This window comes from Dipodomys spectabilis, unplaced genomic scaffold (assembly GCF_019054845.1).
Source record: "Dipodomys spectabilis isolate Male_0828 unplaced genomic scaffold, ASM1905484v1 ptg000250l, whole genome shotgun sequence".
NCBI lineage: Eukaryota > Metazoa > Chordata > Mammalia > Rodentia > Heteromyidae > Dipodomys > Dipodomys spectabilis.
The window spans coordinates 114,159-131,615 of NW_024870927.1; the positions used below are offsets into that span (position 1 = coordinate 114,159).

General features: G+C 42.0%; 1 protein-coding gene across 1 annotated transcript in view; it reads left to right on the forward strand.

Moving 5' to 3' along the window:
• Ankfy1 (ankyrin repeat and FYVE domain containing 1) overlaps positions 1-17,457 on the forward strand; it is a 117,672-nt gene that overhangs the window by 66,265 nt on the left and 33,950 nt on the right. Inside the window, exon 8 of the mRNA XM_042699426.1 lies at positions 13,335-13,539. Within this exon, the coding sequence (XP_042555360.1) occupies positions 13,335-13,539 (205 nt within the window). The remainder of the gene's footprint in view (positions 1-13,334; positions 13,540-17,457) is intronic.

The window sequence follows — 17,457 nt, forward strand, 5'->3', positions numbered from 1 at the left end:
CAATTCCTATATAATTGTTTTTGTGGGAGGCATATATAGATGCATAATTAAATTTTTGGTTTTAAATCTAAAATATCTTTTAGGAAAAGTTAAATATAAAACTTTTTTTTAAAGAAATTGAATCTAGGGCTGGGAAGGTGGCTCAGTGGTAGAGCCCTTGCCTTGCATGCATGAGGCCCTGGGTTCGATTCCTCAGCACCACATAAGCAAAAAGAAAAAAAGCCAGAAGTGGTGCTGTGGCTCAAGTGGTAGAGAGCTAGCCTTGAGCTGAAGAGCTGAGGGACAGCGCCCAGGCCCAGAGTTCAGGTCCCACGACCTGACCAAAAAAAAAGAAATTGAATCTAACCATTTAACTTGTATCCCTGTATCTCTATATAGTATTGCCCAGTTTTACCTTCTGTTTGCATGGTGAATTTTATATATTATATACATATATCTGTATATAATCTTTTATTTATTTTTAATAACTTTTATTGAGATTGATTTTACATAAATTTTACAATTTTCACAGTATTGTGAGATAGTCATTCTTAGTTAAACTCACAAATGCATTTTAATCTTCATGAGGCAAATTATCATTATCATTATCATGGTCTATGAAGTTTGTGAATTCTATAAGTTTTGATAATACAGCTATTTCTTCCACATCGGGTGATAAGTACATTTCTTTCCTTTTGCTCAGTGTAAGATGTTCCCTCTTTGCCTCTCATTCCCTTCTTCCCATCGCTGTACTTGAGTTGCTTCATTCATTTTCATCAATGTCCAGTGCAGCGGATGGTCCCCTCTGTTGTATGTTTACCCATTTCCCTCTGATTCTGTGTCCTCCTCCTAGCTTCCCTCAGTTGTAGTCAAGAACATGGAGTCAGTAATGATATGACAAATTGAGTGGAGGTCCTTTGTTTCTCCAGTCCTGTTTACTTTGTCATATCTCCTTGCATTTTGGATTTAACATCCATTTCCCTGCGAATGCCATTATTTTGTCCTTTCTAATGGCTGCATAATATTCCATTGTATATAAGTACCACAATTTTTGGATCCATTCATCTGTAGTAGGGCATCTGGGTTGTTTCCATATCTTGGCTATTGTGAACAGTGCTGCAATGAACATGGAGGTGCATGTGTCCTTGTATCCTGGTTCCTGTTACTTAGGATAGATGCCTAGGAGTGGTATGGCTGGGCCATAGGGGAGGTCTGTATTTAGCTTTCTGAGGTACCTCCAGACTGCTTTCCAAAGTGGTTGTATTAGTGTACATTCCCACCAGCAACACAATAGGGTTCCTCTTTCTCCACATCCCCTCTAGCGTTTGTTGTTGGCAGAATTTAGGATGTGGGCCATTCTGACTGGATAAGGTGGTATTTCAGGGTTGTTTTTATTTGCATTTCCTTTACAGCCAGGGAGGATGAACATTTCCTCATGTGTTCCTTTGCCATTTTTTATCTCGTCTTCTGAAATGTCTATCTTTAGCTCCCTTGCCCATTTAATGATTGGTTTATTAGGTTTGGGAGGGATTAGTTTTTTGAGTTTCCTGTATATAATGGATATTAGGCCCTTGTCTGATATATTGCTGGTAAGTATTTTTTTCCCAGTTAGTTGGCTGTCTTTCTAGTTTGGTTGCTATGTCTTTAGCTGTGCAGAAACTTTTTATTTAAGGTAGTCTCATTTGTTGAGTCTCTCTCCAATTTGTTGTGACTCTGGGACTCTGTTCAGGAAGTTCCTGCCTGTGCCTCTAAGTTCAAGTGTCTCTCCTACTTGGTCCTGCAGTAGTTTCAGAGTTTCAGGTTTGATATTAAGGTCTTTAATCCATTTTGAGTTGATGTTAGTACATGGTGACAGGCTGGGGTCCACTTTTAGTTTTCTTCATGTTTCCTCCCAGTTTTCCCTGCATCAGTAGTTGAAGAGGCTGTGTGTCTTCCACTGAATGTCTTTGGCTCCTTTGTCAAATATCAGCTGACTGTAAGTGTGTGGTTTTATTTCTGGATCTTCTAATCTATTCCATCTGTCTTTGACTCTGTTTTTGTGCCAATACCAAGCTGTTATTATTGCTCTATAGTAGAGCTTGAAATCTGATATTGTGATCCTTCTTGTGTTGTCTTTTTGCCTAAAATTGCTTTGGCTATTCTAGGTCTTTTGTTGTTCCATATGAATTTTTGGATTGTTTTCTCTATTTCAGTAAAGTACATTGTTGGGTTTTAATGGGAATTGAGTTGAATTTGGTCATTTTCACTATATTAATTCTGCCTAGTCAAGAACATGGAAGGTCTTTCCATTTCCTGGTGTACTCTATGATTTCTTTCTTTAGGTTTTTCTAGTTTTCACTAAATATTTCCTTTACATCTTTGATTAGGTTAATTCCTAGATATATTTTTTTTGAGGTTGTAAATGGAGTTGTTTACTTGATTTCCCTTTCTGCTTTTGTACGCTGTTGGTGTACAGAAAGGCAACTGATTTTTGTGGGTTAATTTTGTATCCTGCTACTTTGCCAAAGTGGTTTATAAGCTCTAAGAGTTTGGGAGTGGAGTTTTTGGGATCATTGAGGTATAATATCATGTCATCTGCAAAAAGGGATAGTTTAACTTCTTCCTTTCCTATGTAGATCCCTTTAATGTCTTTTGCTTGTCTTATTCCTCTGGCTAAGGATTCCAGATCTATATTGAAGAGGAGTGGCGAGAGTGGGCATCCTTGCCTTATTCCTGGTTTTAGGAGAATTGGTTGTAGTTTTTCCGCATTAAGTATAATATTGACTATCAGTCTGTTGTATATGGCTTTTATTGTTTTAAGGAATGTTCCTTCTATTCCTGTTTTCTCCAGAGCTTTTTTTTTTTGGTTGGTTATAGGGCTTGAACTCTGGGCCTGGACACTGTCGCTGAGCTCTTCAGCTCAAGGCTAGCGCTCTACCACTTGAGCCACAGCACTACTTCTGGTTTTCTGAGTGGTTTATTGGAGATTAGAGTCTCATGGACTTTCCTGCCTGGGCTGGCTGTAAACTGCAATCCTCAGATCTTAGCCTCCTGAATAGCTAGGATTACAGGTGTGAGCCATCAGCGCAAGGCTCTCTAGAGCTTTTAACATGAATGAATGTAGTTTTTCATCAAAATCCTTTTCCATGTCAATGGAGATAATCATGTGGTTCTTGACCTTGGATCCATTGATGTGATGGACTACATTTATTGATTTACATATATTAAACCATCCCTGCATCTCTGGGATGAAGCCTACTTGATTATAATGTATGTTTTTTTTGTTTTTTTTGGGTCTGGTCGTGGGCCTGAACTCTGGGCCTGGGCGCTGTCCCTCAGCTCTTCAGCTCAAGGTTAAAGCTCTACCACTTGAGCCACAGCGCCACTTCCGGCTTTTTTCTTTTTTCTTATGTGGTGCTGAGGAATCGAACCCAGGGCCTCAGGCATGCAAGGCAAGCGCTCTACCACTGAGCCACCTTCCCAGCCCTATAATGTATGATTTTTTGATATGTTTCTGGATTCTGTTGGCTAAAATTTTATTGAGGAGCTTTGCATCTGTGTTCATCAAAGAGATTGGTCTGTAGTTCTATTTTGTTGGATCTTTGCCTGGTTTGGGGATAAGTGTGATATTGGCTTGATAGAATGAGTTTGGATTGCTCCCTCTATTTCTATTTCTTGGAAGAGTTGGAGGAGTAGGGTATTAGTTCCTCTTTAATAGTCTTAAAGAATTCCATAGTGAATCCATCTGGTCCTGGGCTTTTCCTTGGTGGAAGACTTCTGATTGCTTCCTATCTCAGTGTAAGATATTGGCTTATTTAATTGATTTATTTTTCTTGGTTCAATTTGGGCAGTTTGTATTTCTTTAAAAATTCATCCATTTCTGCTAGATTTTCCTTCCTTCTGTACTTAATGAGTACAGATTCTGTTGTTTTGTTTTGTTTTTTTTTTTTGGGGGTCCGGTCGTGGGGCCTGAACTCTGGGCCTGGGCACTGTCCCTCAGCTCTTCAGCTCAAGGCAAGTGCTCTACCACTTGAGCCACAGCGCCACTTCTGGCTTTTTTTAATTTTTTTTTGCTTATGTGGTGCTGAGGAATCGAACCCAGGGCCTCAGGCATGCAAGGCAAGCACTCTACCACTGAGCCACCTTCCCAGCCCCTGAGTACAGATTCTGGAAATAGTTCTTTATAATTGTTTGGATGTCTTGGGTATTTGTTGTAATTTTTCCTGTGGCATCCCCGATCTTATTGATTTGGGTTTCCTCTCTTCTTTATTAGTTAATCTTGCCAGAAGTCCATCAGTTTTATTGATTTTTTTTCAAAAAAAGCTTTTTATTAATTTATAGTTTTCTAAGTCTATTTCATTAATTTCAACTATTATTTTTGTTATCTTGCTCCGTCTAGTAACTTTAGGTTCAATTTTTTTCTTGCTTTTCTAGCAGTTTTAGTTGAATCATGAGATTATTTACTTGGTCTGTCTCTATTTTCTTGATGTGTGCACTGAGAGCAATAAATTTGCCCCCCTGGACTGCTTTTGCCAGGACCCACAGGTTTCTTTGTATATTCATTTTCATTGAATTGTAGGAATTTTTAATTTCTTCTGTGATCTAGTTGTTGCTCAGAAGTGTGCTGTTTAATTTCCATGTATTAGAGTAATTTCTACGGTATGCTTTGTTGTTGAAAACTAGCTTGATTCCACGATGATTGGATAGAATAGAAGGGATTATGTTGCTCCTCTTCTATTTGCTTAAATTCTTTGCATTAAATATGATATAATTGATTTTGGAGAAAGTTCCATGGGCTGCTGAGAAGAATGTGTACTGGGTTGTTGGGCGGAGAACTCTGTAGATGTCAATTAAGTCCACTTGAACTATGGCATCATTTAATTTGGAGGCTTCTTTGCCAATCCTCTGGTTGGTAGACCTGTCCTTTGGTGAGAGTATTAAAGTCTCCTACTATTATTGTATTTGGATCTATTTTTTCCTGAAAGTCTGAGAGTATTTGCTTAACATATTTGGGAGCACCAATGTTTAGAGAGTATAAATTGATAATTGTGATATCCTCTTCTTGGATTGTTCCCTGTATTGATACCTAGTGTCCTTCTTTGTCTTTTTGTATTGATTTTAATGAAAAATTTATTTTGACAGTTATCAGGATCGCAACTCCTGCCTTCTTGCTGGGATTTGCATGGTATATCTTCTTCCATCCCTTCACTTGGAGTTTTTTTTTTTTTGGGGGGGGGGGGGGGTCCGGTCATGGGGCCTGAACTCTGGGCCTGGGCCCGTCCCTCAGCTCTTCAGCTCAAGGCTAGCACTCTACCACTTGAGCCCTAGTGCCACTTCCTTTTTTCTTTTTGCTTATGTGGTGCTGTAGAATCGAACCCAGGGCCTCAGGCATGCAAGGCAAGCGCTCTACCACTGAGCCACCTTCCCAGCCCTGGAGTTTGTTTTTATGTTTGGCTGTGAGGTGGGTCTCTTGAAGACAACAAATGGATGAATCTTGTTTTCTGATTCAGTCTACAGTTCTTTTTCTTTTGATTGGTGAATTGAGTCCATTAATATTTTTGGTTATTATAGAGAGGTGCATTGTTTCCTGTCCTTTTCCTGCTTTCCTAAGTTTTTCTTCTTTCCTTTCCTCCTGTGCTTACTAAGTTGGTCTTCTAGTGATATCTCTTTGATGTGGATCCCTGATCTTGATTGTTTTCTTCAGATTGTAATTCTCCTCTTAATATTCTTTGTAGTGCTGGCTTACTGTTTTATGTATTCATTTAGTTTTTCTTTTCTTTTCTTTCTTTCTTTTTTTTTTTTTTTTTTGGAGGGGGGTCCAGTCGTGGGGCCTGAACTCTGGGCCTGGGCGCTCTCCCTCAGCTCTTCAGCTCAAGGCTAGTGCTCTACCACTTGAGCCACAGCGCCACTTCTGACTTTTTTCTTTTTGCTTATGTGGTGCTGAGGAATCGAACCCAGGGCCTCAGACATGCAAGGCAAGCGCTCTACTACTGAGCCACTTTCCCAGCCCTAGTTTTTCTTTACTATTAAAATTTTTAGTTTCTCTGTCAAGTATGAATGGTAGCTTTGCTGCTGGATATACCAGTCTGGGTTGGCAATTATTGGTTCTCAGGGCTTGGATGGTACTTTCCCAGGTTTTCCTTGAATTCAGTGTCTGTAGAGAGATCTGCAGTGATTCTGTTTTTTTTTTTTTTTTTTTCCCATTGTAGTATATCTCCTTCTTCGCTTTTTGTGCATGCAATATTGTTTCTTGGGGTTGGGAAGGTGGCTCAGTAGTATGGTGCTTGCCTTGCATCCATGAGGCCCTGGATTCGATTCCTCAGCACCACATAAGCAGAAAAAGCTGGCAGTGACCCTGCGGCTCAAGTGGTAGAGTGCTAGCCTTGAGCTGAAGGACTGAGGGACAACACCTAGGCCCAGAGTTCAGGTGCCCCACAACTGACACACACACAAAAAGATTGTTTCTTTGTTGTTCAGATCTAGTGCTTTTACTATTATGTGCGTAGAAGTGTTCCTTCTGGGTACCTGCTTGTTAGGTGTTCTGTATGCAGGTAAGATTTTTTTCTTTTAAGATTGGGGAAATTTTCAGTGACTTTTTTTTTTTTTTTGGTCTGTTGTGGGTCTTGAACGCTGGTCCTGGGCGCTATCCCTCAGCTCTTCAGCTCAAGGCTAGCGCTTGAGCCACAGTGCCACTTCTGGTTTTCTGGTGGTTTGTTGGAGATAGTCTCATTGACTTTCCTGCCGGAGCTGGCTTTGGACCGTGATCCTCAGATCTCAGCCTCCTGAGTAGCTAGGATTACAGGTGTGAGCCATCAGCATCCAGCTCTGCATCTATTTTTGAATGCAATTCTTGTTTGAAATCCTGAATCTCTTTGGATAATTTATTTCTTTGTTTTTAATATTTCGGATCCATTTCTCACTTTAATTCTTGAGTCATTGCCTCTGTTGTCTTTTGGATATAGCATTTGTCTTCCATTTCTTTTTCTCTTTCACTGGAGTTCTTTCCTGGGTGGATGCTGGCCTTTGGAAGTGGTTTGCTGTCTTGGCTGTTGATGAATCCTGTAATTTTTTGCTGTGATTTTTGCATGGAATTCAGGGATTATTGGAGACCAACCCCAAACTCTGATTATTTTGGTCAATAGGTAGCTACCTTTGCTTGGTTCTGGGTTGGTTCCTGAGTCAGTTGATGAAGCTTGCTCTCAGTGCTTGTCTGGTTGAGAGAGACTTTACCCAGTCTCAGTTCTGTTGGGGGAGAGGTTGACCTTCAGCTGCTAGTCTGACCCATGTAGGGCTCACTCTTGTTAGATTCTGGTGGGCAGACACGCTCCACCCTCTGCTGAGGTGTGTGTTCAGTTCCAGACTTCAGTCAGGGGCAAGAGGTTTAGACAGCTTAGGCTCCCACCTGGGATACAAGTGGAGCTTATTCTTCTGTCTGCTGGAGACTACAGGCGGTTTCTGCCTTCAGCCAAGGACCAGCAGCCAAGACTGTTCTCACTCCCTTCCAGGGGTGCTCTTGGCAAAACCAGGTGGGCTGGATGTATTCCACCAGTTGCTGGACCCCACTCTCAGTTCCCGAGGTTATCCAGGTATTAGAAGCCCGAGCTGGGGGCTGGGAAGGTGGCTCAGTGGTAGAGCGCTTGCCTTGCATGCCTGAGGCCCTGGGTTCGATTCCTCAGAACCACATAAGCAAAAAGAAAAAAAAGCCGGAAGTGGCGCTGTGGCTCAAGTGGTAGAGTGCTAGCCTTGAGCTGAAGAGCTGAGGGACAGCGCCCAGGCCCAGAGTTCAGGCCCCACAACTGGACGCCCCCCCCCCCCCAAAAAAAAGAAGCCCGAGCTGTCTGATCCCCAGCTTTGGACACACAGGTTTGGCTCTGGTGGGACTTGGGCTTCTGAGTCTCCTGCCCAGAACACACAGGTTGGACTACTTCCACCATCGGCATGGTTCCTGGTGGGTATGGTTCTCTACTTCAGCCAGGGACTGGTGCAGAGGGGCTGACCTTCAATTGCTAGCCTGATCCACCTGGGTCTCACTCTTGTTAGATTCTGTTGGGCAAACACAGTCCACCCTCTACTGAGCTGTGCACTCTTATCCTGACTTCAGTCAGGACAGGTGCAGCTTGGGCTCCCATCTGGGACACAGGTGAGGCTCGCTGAGCCGCCTGCTGGAGTCCACAGGCAGTCCCTTACTTTAGCCAAAAATTGGCAGCCTGGACTGTTCATGCTCCCTCCCAGGGGCGCTCTTGGCAAAACCAAATGGGCTGGATGTATTTCACCAGTTAATGGAGCCCACTTGCAGTTACTGACTTTAGCCAAGTGTTGGCAGCCTGTGCTATCTAGTTTCCAGCCCGGAACACACAGGTTGGGCTCTGGTGGGACCTGGGCTGCTGGGTCTCCTAGCTGGGACACACAGGTAGGACTTCTTCCTCTGCTGGCTGCTGTGACCCGCAGGTGCAGTTCCTGGCAGAAAAAGCCAGAAATGGTGCTATGGCTCAAGTGGTGGAGTGCTAGCTTTGAGCTGAAGAGCTGAGGGACAGTGCTCAGGCCCAGAGTTCAGGCCCCATGACCCACCAAAAAAAAAAAAAAAAAAAATGACATGGAATATTAGGTACAAAGACAGCCCAGGCAGGAAAATCTGTGAGACTCATATCACCGATTAACTACCAAAAAGCTGGAAATGGTGTTGTGGCTCAAAGTAGTAGAGCACTAGCCTTGAACACAAAAGCTCAGCCACAGCACCCAGGCCCTGAGTACAAGCCTCAGGACTGGCACACACAAAAACTGTGTGGAAGCATGAAAATATTTCAGGACAAATGGCTGGTAAGAAAAGTTGTTGAAATAATGATCTAAGTCTTTTTCAACTTAGTAGCCTGACCAGATAATCCATTCTCTTCTTAATATTTCCCAGTATTTTCTATAAGACAGTTCTGGATTTGTCCCAGCTATTTGGCTACCTGGAATCCACTGAGTACAACTGCTGCTTCCACCCATCTAAGTAGTATGCCTCAACACACACACACACACACACACACACACACACACACACACACACACACACGTGCACACATACATGTGCACATACAAACAGTAAAAAAATAAGTGTAGTACAGTACAGATTTGTCTTGGTGGTACTGGGATTTGAACTCTGAGCCTTATACTTGCTAGGAAGATGTTTTTGGGTTTTTTTGGTCGATCATGGGGCTTGAACTCTGGGCTTGGGCTCTGTCCCTGTGCTCTTCAGCTCAAGGCTAGTGCTCTACCACTTGAGCCACAGTGCCACTTCCGTTTTTCTAGTGGTTTATTGGAGATAAGAGTCTCACGGACTTTCCTGCCCAGGCTGGCTTTGAACCATGATCCTCAGATCTCAGCCTCCTGAGTAGCTAGGATTACAGGCATGAGCCACTGGTGCCCTGGCTTAGGAAGATGTTTTAACCTTGAGCCTCTTGGAGGCACCAGAGTTCAGGACCATGTCTCAGAAAAACAAAAAATCATTTCCAGTGCTAATAGGATTAATAAGAGATGAAAGTGCTGGGCGCTAATGGGTCATGTCTGTAATCTAGATGCTTTAGAGGTTGAGGTCTGAGGATCACAGTTCAAAGCCAGCCCAGGCTGAAAAGTTTGTAAGACTCTTGTCTCCAATAAATTACCAAAGAAGCCAGAAGTGGCACTGTGGCTCAAGTAGTAGAGTGCTTGCCTTGAGCAAAAGAAGCTCAGAGATGGTGCCAGGGCCTCTGAGTTTAAGCCCCAGGACTGGCAAAAAAAAAAAGAATGAATGAATGAAACGGGGGGGGGGGGGGGGGCGGCCGGGGGGAGTGGCTCAGTGCAAAGACAATTTCAGATCAACTGGAATATATTAAAGAAGTTCCATGTTGAAAGCTGGGTACTAGTGACTCATGCCAGTAATCCTAGCTTCTCAGAAGGCTTTGATCTGGGATGGTGGTTCAAAGCCAGCCTTAGCAGGAAAATCCAATAAACCACTCAGAAAACCAGAAGTGGCGCTGTGGCTCAAGTGGTAGAGCACTCATCTTAAGCTGAAATGCTGAGGGACAGCGCCCAAGCCCAGAGTACAAGCCTCACGACTGACAAAAAACAAAACAAAACAAAAAAGAAGTTCCACGTTGAACAGCACAGCAGCCATTAGCAAGCAATTAAAGAAGTAGCAAGTTCAACAACGTGACATCCATCAGCAATTGGTCAGCAAATTTAAGAAACACAGTCGACCATCATGGGACCAGCAGGTCATACTCTGGGAAGTTACTCAGTATTTTTTTTGTATCCTCCATCTTATTATTTTTTTTCCAGTCCTGGGACTTGAACTCTGGGCCTGGGCACTGTCCCTGAGCTGCTTTTGCTCAGGGTGAGCGCTCTACCACTTCTGGCTTTTTTGAGTAGTTTGTTGGAGATAAGAGTCTCATGGACTTTTCTGTCAGGGCTGGCTTTGAACTGTGATCCTCAGATCTCAGCCTGCTGAGTAGCTAGGATTACAGGTATGAGCCACCAATGCCTGGCTTTCTCCATTAAAAAAAACAAAAACAAAAAACAAAAAAAACAGAGGTCCCAGAAGTGTGTGGATGCATGGGGACCTTCCTCTCCCAGGTGCAGGAGCCAAGAACAGGACATGTGCATACCAGAGAGAAGGTGTCAGAGTACCCAATGCATGGAATACAGTAGATCATGCCAGGCCCATGGTCAGGATTCATGGAGCCATATTCTCTTACCTTAAAACAAGAAATTGAGAAATGAAGCTGGTGATTCAGAGGATGCTGATACTGATATCCCGACTCAGAAGTTTTTGCTCTCTAGAGATCTAAGCATTCAACCAAGAAGCTCCAGTTTCCTGCCAATCTTGAACACATTGTAATGGATAAAAATCCTAGAGAGCAGGATGGTTTTTGGATTTCAGACATCCTTGTATAAAGTCTATATTGCAGATATCTCAGCATTTTTGCCAAGATCACTATCTTGGGCATCCACAGCCAACTTTCTTTTGGCTGACTTTTACATGAGCTCTGAGCCAAACCAAGCAATTCCTTTATAGTGCTCATTGTAAATTAAACATTTCTTGTCAAAAGTTTGTCATCAAGATCTATCTGGACTGGCATAAGTTACTTGGGCTGCTGGAAGAAAAAGCCCAGTGTGGAGCCAGGCCCTGAAGGCACCTTTGTACAGAAGGAAATAGTTCATAAAAGTCCTCTGATGTGCATCTGTCTGCCATCAGCACAGCATGGTACCTCCAGCATAGGCCAAGGGACCAGCAGGGCCCAGGCAGGGCAGACTGGGGAGTGAGAACTTACAAGGCCAACCCAATCTTTAGTCAAGGGTCAGAACTAATTTCAGGTCAGACTTAAAGGCCTTTTCTATGAATAGGTTTTCTCAAAAGTTTGTGTTGGAAATGAACTATACAACTTAGTAGGCTGGGATTTCAGGAGGGTAAAAACTGGAAGAAAATGAGGAAGGAGTGAAACTGTTCAAAACGGTACTCATTATGTAACTTATGTAACTGTAACCCCTGTGTACATCTCCTGTACAATAAAATTTTAAAAAACAAAAAACGTAATTGCCTTTCCAGTACCTTCCTGCACATCTCAACTATTATTAAACTCTGAGCCATAAATAAACTTAGGGCTGTTGCCTAAAATCATAAGCTTATAGGCAAAGTTTATCTTACTGATATGTGTATGTTGTTATGAGGGGACAGTTGAGAAGGATGGAGGAGGATGTTGAAAGGGGTGACATTGATTAAGATGCATTGAACTTATAAACTGATTTGAGTAACACCTTCTTTGCACAAGTACTTAAAGGAAATATAAATATAACCTAAAAGAAAAAAGAAAAAAAACAGGTCATTTGAAAGAGTTCATCCTATAGACCTTGGCACATGAGGCCCAGTCTGCAGAAAGTACCTCTGAGCTCCAAACAAGCTCTCAAGATAACTTAGATATATATCTCCATCAAAGTTATCCAGATAAATCTCTGTTGAGGGTGAATTTAATTTGGAAGCTATTTAGTTGAAACCGTGATAAACCTTCTGTATAAGCACTAGATGATGCCAACTGGAGGGTATGAGACAAACAGTTGTTTCCACCCAGCTAAGTGGAATGCTTTAACACATTTGTAATGGAAAAGTTTCTCTCTTCTTTTGTGTTTCATTTTTCTTATTTTTTTAAACTTTTTTTTTATTTGTTTGAACTCAGGGCTTTGTGTTTGCTCGGCAGGTACTCTTATCACTTTAAGCTACATTCTAGACCTTTTTCCTTTAGTTATTTTTCAGGTAGCTCTTGTGTTTTCTGCCTATGCCAGCCTGTACTATGATCCTCTTAAACTCAGCCTCCTGTACAGCTAGTACCACATGGTGAACAACACCATGGTGAACATAGGTCCTGCTAACTTTTTTTGCGTGGAGCTTTTCTCAAACCATGATCCTCTTGATTTTCATCTTTTGAGTAACTTGGATTACAAGTGTGAGCTATTGTGCCAAGCCTCTTCATTATTTTTGCTCCTTTGATATTCTTTGACTTCTTTTTAAGTAAGATTTTTTTTTGGCCTGTCATGGGGCCTGAACTCTGGTCTGGGTGCTGTCCCTCAGCTCTTCAGCTCAAGGCTAGCACTCTACCACTTGAGCCACAGGGTCACTGCCGGTTTTTTCTGCTTATGTGGTGCTGAGGAATGGAACCCAGGACCTCATGCATGCAAGGCAAGCACTCTACCGCTGAGCTACCTTCCCAACCCTTAAGTAAGATTTTTATATGTAACTAGTATTTTTATGTCTTAAGTTATAAATGGATCTTTAATCATAATACAAACATTATTTATTTGCCAGTCCTGGGGCTTGAACTCAGGGCCTTGGTACTGTCCCTGAGTCTCTCTCTGCTCAAAGCTAGCACTCTACCACTTGAGCCACAGTGCCACTTCGGGCTTTTTCTATTTATGTAGTACTGAGGATTCGAACCTAGGGCTTTATGCATGCTAGGCAAACACTCTACCTCTTAAGCCACATTCCCAACTCCTCTTCTCTTTTCTTTTCTTTTTTTATGGTACTGTGGCTTATACTTAGAGCAAGCACTTTGCCATTTGAGCTATGACTCTAAGCCTGGTATTCTTAAATAGCAAAGGAGTATTGAAGGTTTGAAGCTATATAGATGATTACAGGTGATCAAAAATTGAATAAGGAAGCCTTTTAAACTAGAGTATTAATTCCATGGTCTAGATCACAAGTTTCTACTTGCAGTTATTATAAAAGAGATTCTTTTATTTGCATCCAGTTGTCCCTTTTTGTCTGTATTCATTAGCTATTGCCTTTTGAAGAAGTGTTGGCCAGAAGAGTTTGCCCTGAGTATTGAATTATTTATTGTGTGTGTGTTTTTTTGTTTCTTTTCAAGGAGATCTCTTTGCTTCCACGTTCCTCATTAAGAACGGAGCCCTTGTCAATGCTGCTACATTGGGTGCCCAAGAGACACCATTGCACCTTGTGGCATTGTACAGTCCAAAAAAACACTCAGCCGGTGTGATGTCTGAGATGGCTCAGATTGCAGAGGCCCTCTTGCAGGCTGGTGCCAACCCCAACATGCAGGACAGCAAAGGCAGGTGAGTTGTGGAGCAGAGTACTAATCCCTTAGTACTAATCCCAGAAGGATACTTTATATTGGTAACTAATTGTCATGCAGGGAATTTCTTGTTATAGACTGGATATTCATTGAAGCTACAAATATTTGTTAGTCATGTAAATGAGTGTCATGACTAAAACTAGAGGTATTTGGGGGAAAGATTTCTATCTTTGAAATCTGAAGTCTTTGGATATCTAAACAATTTCTATCACCTGCCAGTTAAAAGGAACCAGATGAGTTACTTAGTTGACTATTCCAAGGGGACCTTATTTACCATTTCTTTTTTTTTTCCTCCTTATTTGCTATTTCTTAGAGTTACTTGGATAGTTTGGAAACAAAGAAGGCACACTAAGACAATTGTTTTGCATCTGTGAAGTCTAGTTAGAAAATTCTCTTTCTCTTTCTTGCACTCTCTGATTTCTTTTTTTGGGGGCAGGGGGCAGGAGGGAGAGTGTTGCTGATGGTCCTGGGGTTTGAACTCAGGACCTCAATGCTATTCATGAGTGTTTTGCTCAAGGTTAGCACTCTATCACTTGAGCTACATGATCCACTTCTAGCTTTTTGCTGGTTAATAAGAATCTCACTACTTTCCTGGTCAGCTTGGCTTTAAACCAGGATCTTCAGATTACAGCCTCTTGAGTGGATAGGATTACAGGCATAAGCCATGGGTGTCCTGCTGAAAATTCTCTATTTTACATTCAGTTTTGCCCTATAAATTCTCCCACCTGAGACAACTCATTGTCCATCTTGGTACTTACTTCCACAGCCCACCCTTCACATATTTGCCCCTTTCCCAAAGAGTGTAGTTGAGAATTTCCTGTGGTTCAAACTCTATAGGAGGACCACCTGTCTTTGGGGCAGTAGCATAGAAGACACTGAAGGGCAGTTAAATTCCCTGCATTATCACCAACCACAGGACCAACTTGTAATCTTTACACCTGTGAAAACCTCAAAAATTAAAAAAAATTCAAGCTGTCCTGGTGGCTCATACATGTAATCCTAGCTACTCAGGAGGCTGAGATCTGAGGATCATGATTCGAAGCCAGCTGTAGCAGAAAAATCCTCCTGACACTTACCTCTAACTAACCACTCAAAACAAACAACTGGAACTAGAGTTGTTGCTCAAAGTGTAGAATGCTAGCTTTGGCAAAAGAGCTCAGCGATAATGCCTAGGGCCCTCATTTCAAGCCCCATGCCCAACCCTCACCCCCCTCCAAAAAAAATGGAACAATATAATTTCAGTGATTTTTGTATGATGGATAAAGTAAAATGGATCTGCATGAATACTTTATAACATGGCAAATAACATTATTCCTCCCAAGTAATTGCATCCTTTATTTTCTCTGTTGCTTTTAATTATTTCCTCCAACCTTATTAAGCTCTGTCAGTCTGTTCTCTGAGCTAGGTGTCAGGTGGGGGGCTGTCTCTGCAGTGGTTTCTCTGCAGTAGCAGTCTCCTTCAAGGCTCTTGAGTGGCAAGTAAATGTAATGAAAAGGGTTAAATGCTACTTTCATCAGTTCTTACCTGTTGTTTCTCTGTGTGTCTCCCTGGAAAAACAGAAAATTATGAGAAAGGAAGAAAAAGCTTATTTGCAGAATTAGCGTGAGATATTAAAAAAATGTATTTATGCAGCTGGTCTTTTTTTTTTTTTTTTTTTGGGTCCCGTCATGGGCCTGAACTCTGGGCCTGGGCACTGTCCCTCAGCTCTTCAGCTCAAGGCTAGTGCTCTACCACTTGAGCCACAGCACCACTTCCGGCTTTTTTCTTTTTGCTTATGTGGTGCTGAGGAATCTAACCCAGGGCCTCATGCATGCAAGGCAAGCGCTCTACCACTGAGCCACCTTCCCAGCCCTAGGCAGCTGGTCTTGATGGCCCACATCTGTAATCCTAGCACTCAGTAATCTGAAGCAGGAAGATCTCACATTCAAGACCAGCCTGGGCTAATAGTGAGCCTCTGTATCAAAATACCAAACAAAACAAAAAATGTGCATGTATATGTGTGTGCATGTGCATGCATGTGTGTGTACGTGTGCGTGTGAGCACGCTTGCACTGGTATTTGAGCCATACCTTTGCTTCTGGCTTTTTGATGTTTAATTGGAGATAAGAATCTCATGGACTTTCCTGCCCAGGCTGGCTTTGAACCTTGATCCTCAGATCTCAGCCTTCTTAGTATCTAGGGTTACAGGAGTAAGCCATCAATGACTCACTATAATAAATAGTTGGTTTTTTTTTTTTTTTTTTTTTTTGTCGGTCATGGGGCTTGAACTCTGGGCCTGAGCACTGTCCCTCAGCTTTTCAGCTCAAGATGAGCACTCTACCGCTTGAGCTACAGTGCCACTTCTGTTTTTCTGGTGGTTTATTGGAGATAAGAGTTTCACGGACTTTCTTGCCCAGGCTGGCTTGAACTGCAAACCTCAGATCTCAGTCTCCTGAGTAGCTAGGATTACATGCATGAGCCACCAGCACCCGGCTATAATAAATAGTTTTAAAGTAGCAAATATACAGCATTGTATCACAAAGCATTATTATTATTGATGTTGTTGCTGTTGTTGTTATTGCCGGTTCTAAGGCTTGACCTTAAGGGCTTTGTACTTTCTCAGCTTGCTACTTATGACTGACATTCTACCACTTGAGCCACATCTCCAGCCTGGCTTTTTTTTTTTTTTTTTTTTTTTTTTTTTTTTTTTTTTTTTTATTTTTTTTATTTTTTTTTTTTTTTTTTTATTGTAAAGCTACTATACAGAGGGTCACAGTTACATGAGTGAGGTTATGAGTACACTTCCTCTTGAACATTGTTACCCCCTCCATTGTTTTCCCCCTACCATCCCCTCCCTCCCTCCCTTCCCCGAGGTTCTTTTTTTTTTTTTTTTTTTTTTTTTTTGATTGTGATTAAATGATTACATAATTTCAAAGTCACAAGTTCATTCTAACTTCCCTGGAGCAAATTGTCTACCACAGTCTGTAATATATAACAGTGTTCACATGTTATATACCATATTTGTGATCAGCAGCATGAGGATATTTAGTAGTGGTTCAACCAGATGAGCGGGAGTTCTTTGTTTCTTAAGTCCTGTTAGTTTTGTCGTATCACTAACCTTTTGGATTTAGCATCCACTTATGAGGGAGCCCATGTACCGTTTGTCTCTTCGTTCTTGGCTTACCTCGCTCAACATGATTCCTTCTAGCTCCATCCATTTCCCTGCAAATGCCATTATTTTGTCATTTCTAATGGCTGCATAATATTCCATTGTGTATAGATACCACAATTTTTGGATCCATTCATCTGTGGTGGGGCACCTAGGTTGTTTCCATATCCTAGCTATTGCGAACAGTGCTGCAATAAACATGGAGGTGCACGTGTCCTTGTATATTGGTTCCTGTTGTTCAGGGTAGATGCCTAGAAGTGGTATGACTGGGTCGTAAGGGAGGTCAATCTTTAGCTTTCTAAGGACCCTCCAGACTGCTTTCCAAAGTGGTTGTATAAGTGTACATTCCCACCAGCAGTGTAATAGGGTTCCTCTTTCTCCACATCCCCTCCAGCATTTGTCGTTGGCTGATTTGTGGATGTGGGACATTCTGACTGGGGTAAGGTGGTATCTCAGGGTTGTCTTTATTTGCATTTCCTTCACCACCAGGGATGATGAACATTTCCTCATGTGTTTCTTTGCCATTTTTATTTCTTCATTTGAGAAGTCCCTCTTTAGTTCCCTTGCCCATTTAGTAATTGGTTTGTTAGGTTTGGGAGGGATTAGTTTCTTGAGTTCCCTGTATATACAGGATGTTAACCCCTTGTCTGATATATTGCTGGTAAATATTTTTTCCCAATTAGTTGGTTGTCTTTCTAGCTTAGTTGCGATAGATTTAGCTGTGCAGAAGCTTTTTATTTTAAGGTAGTCC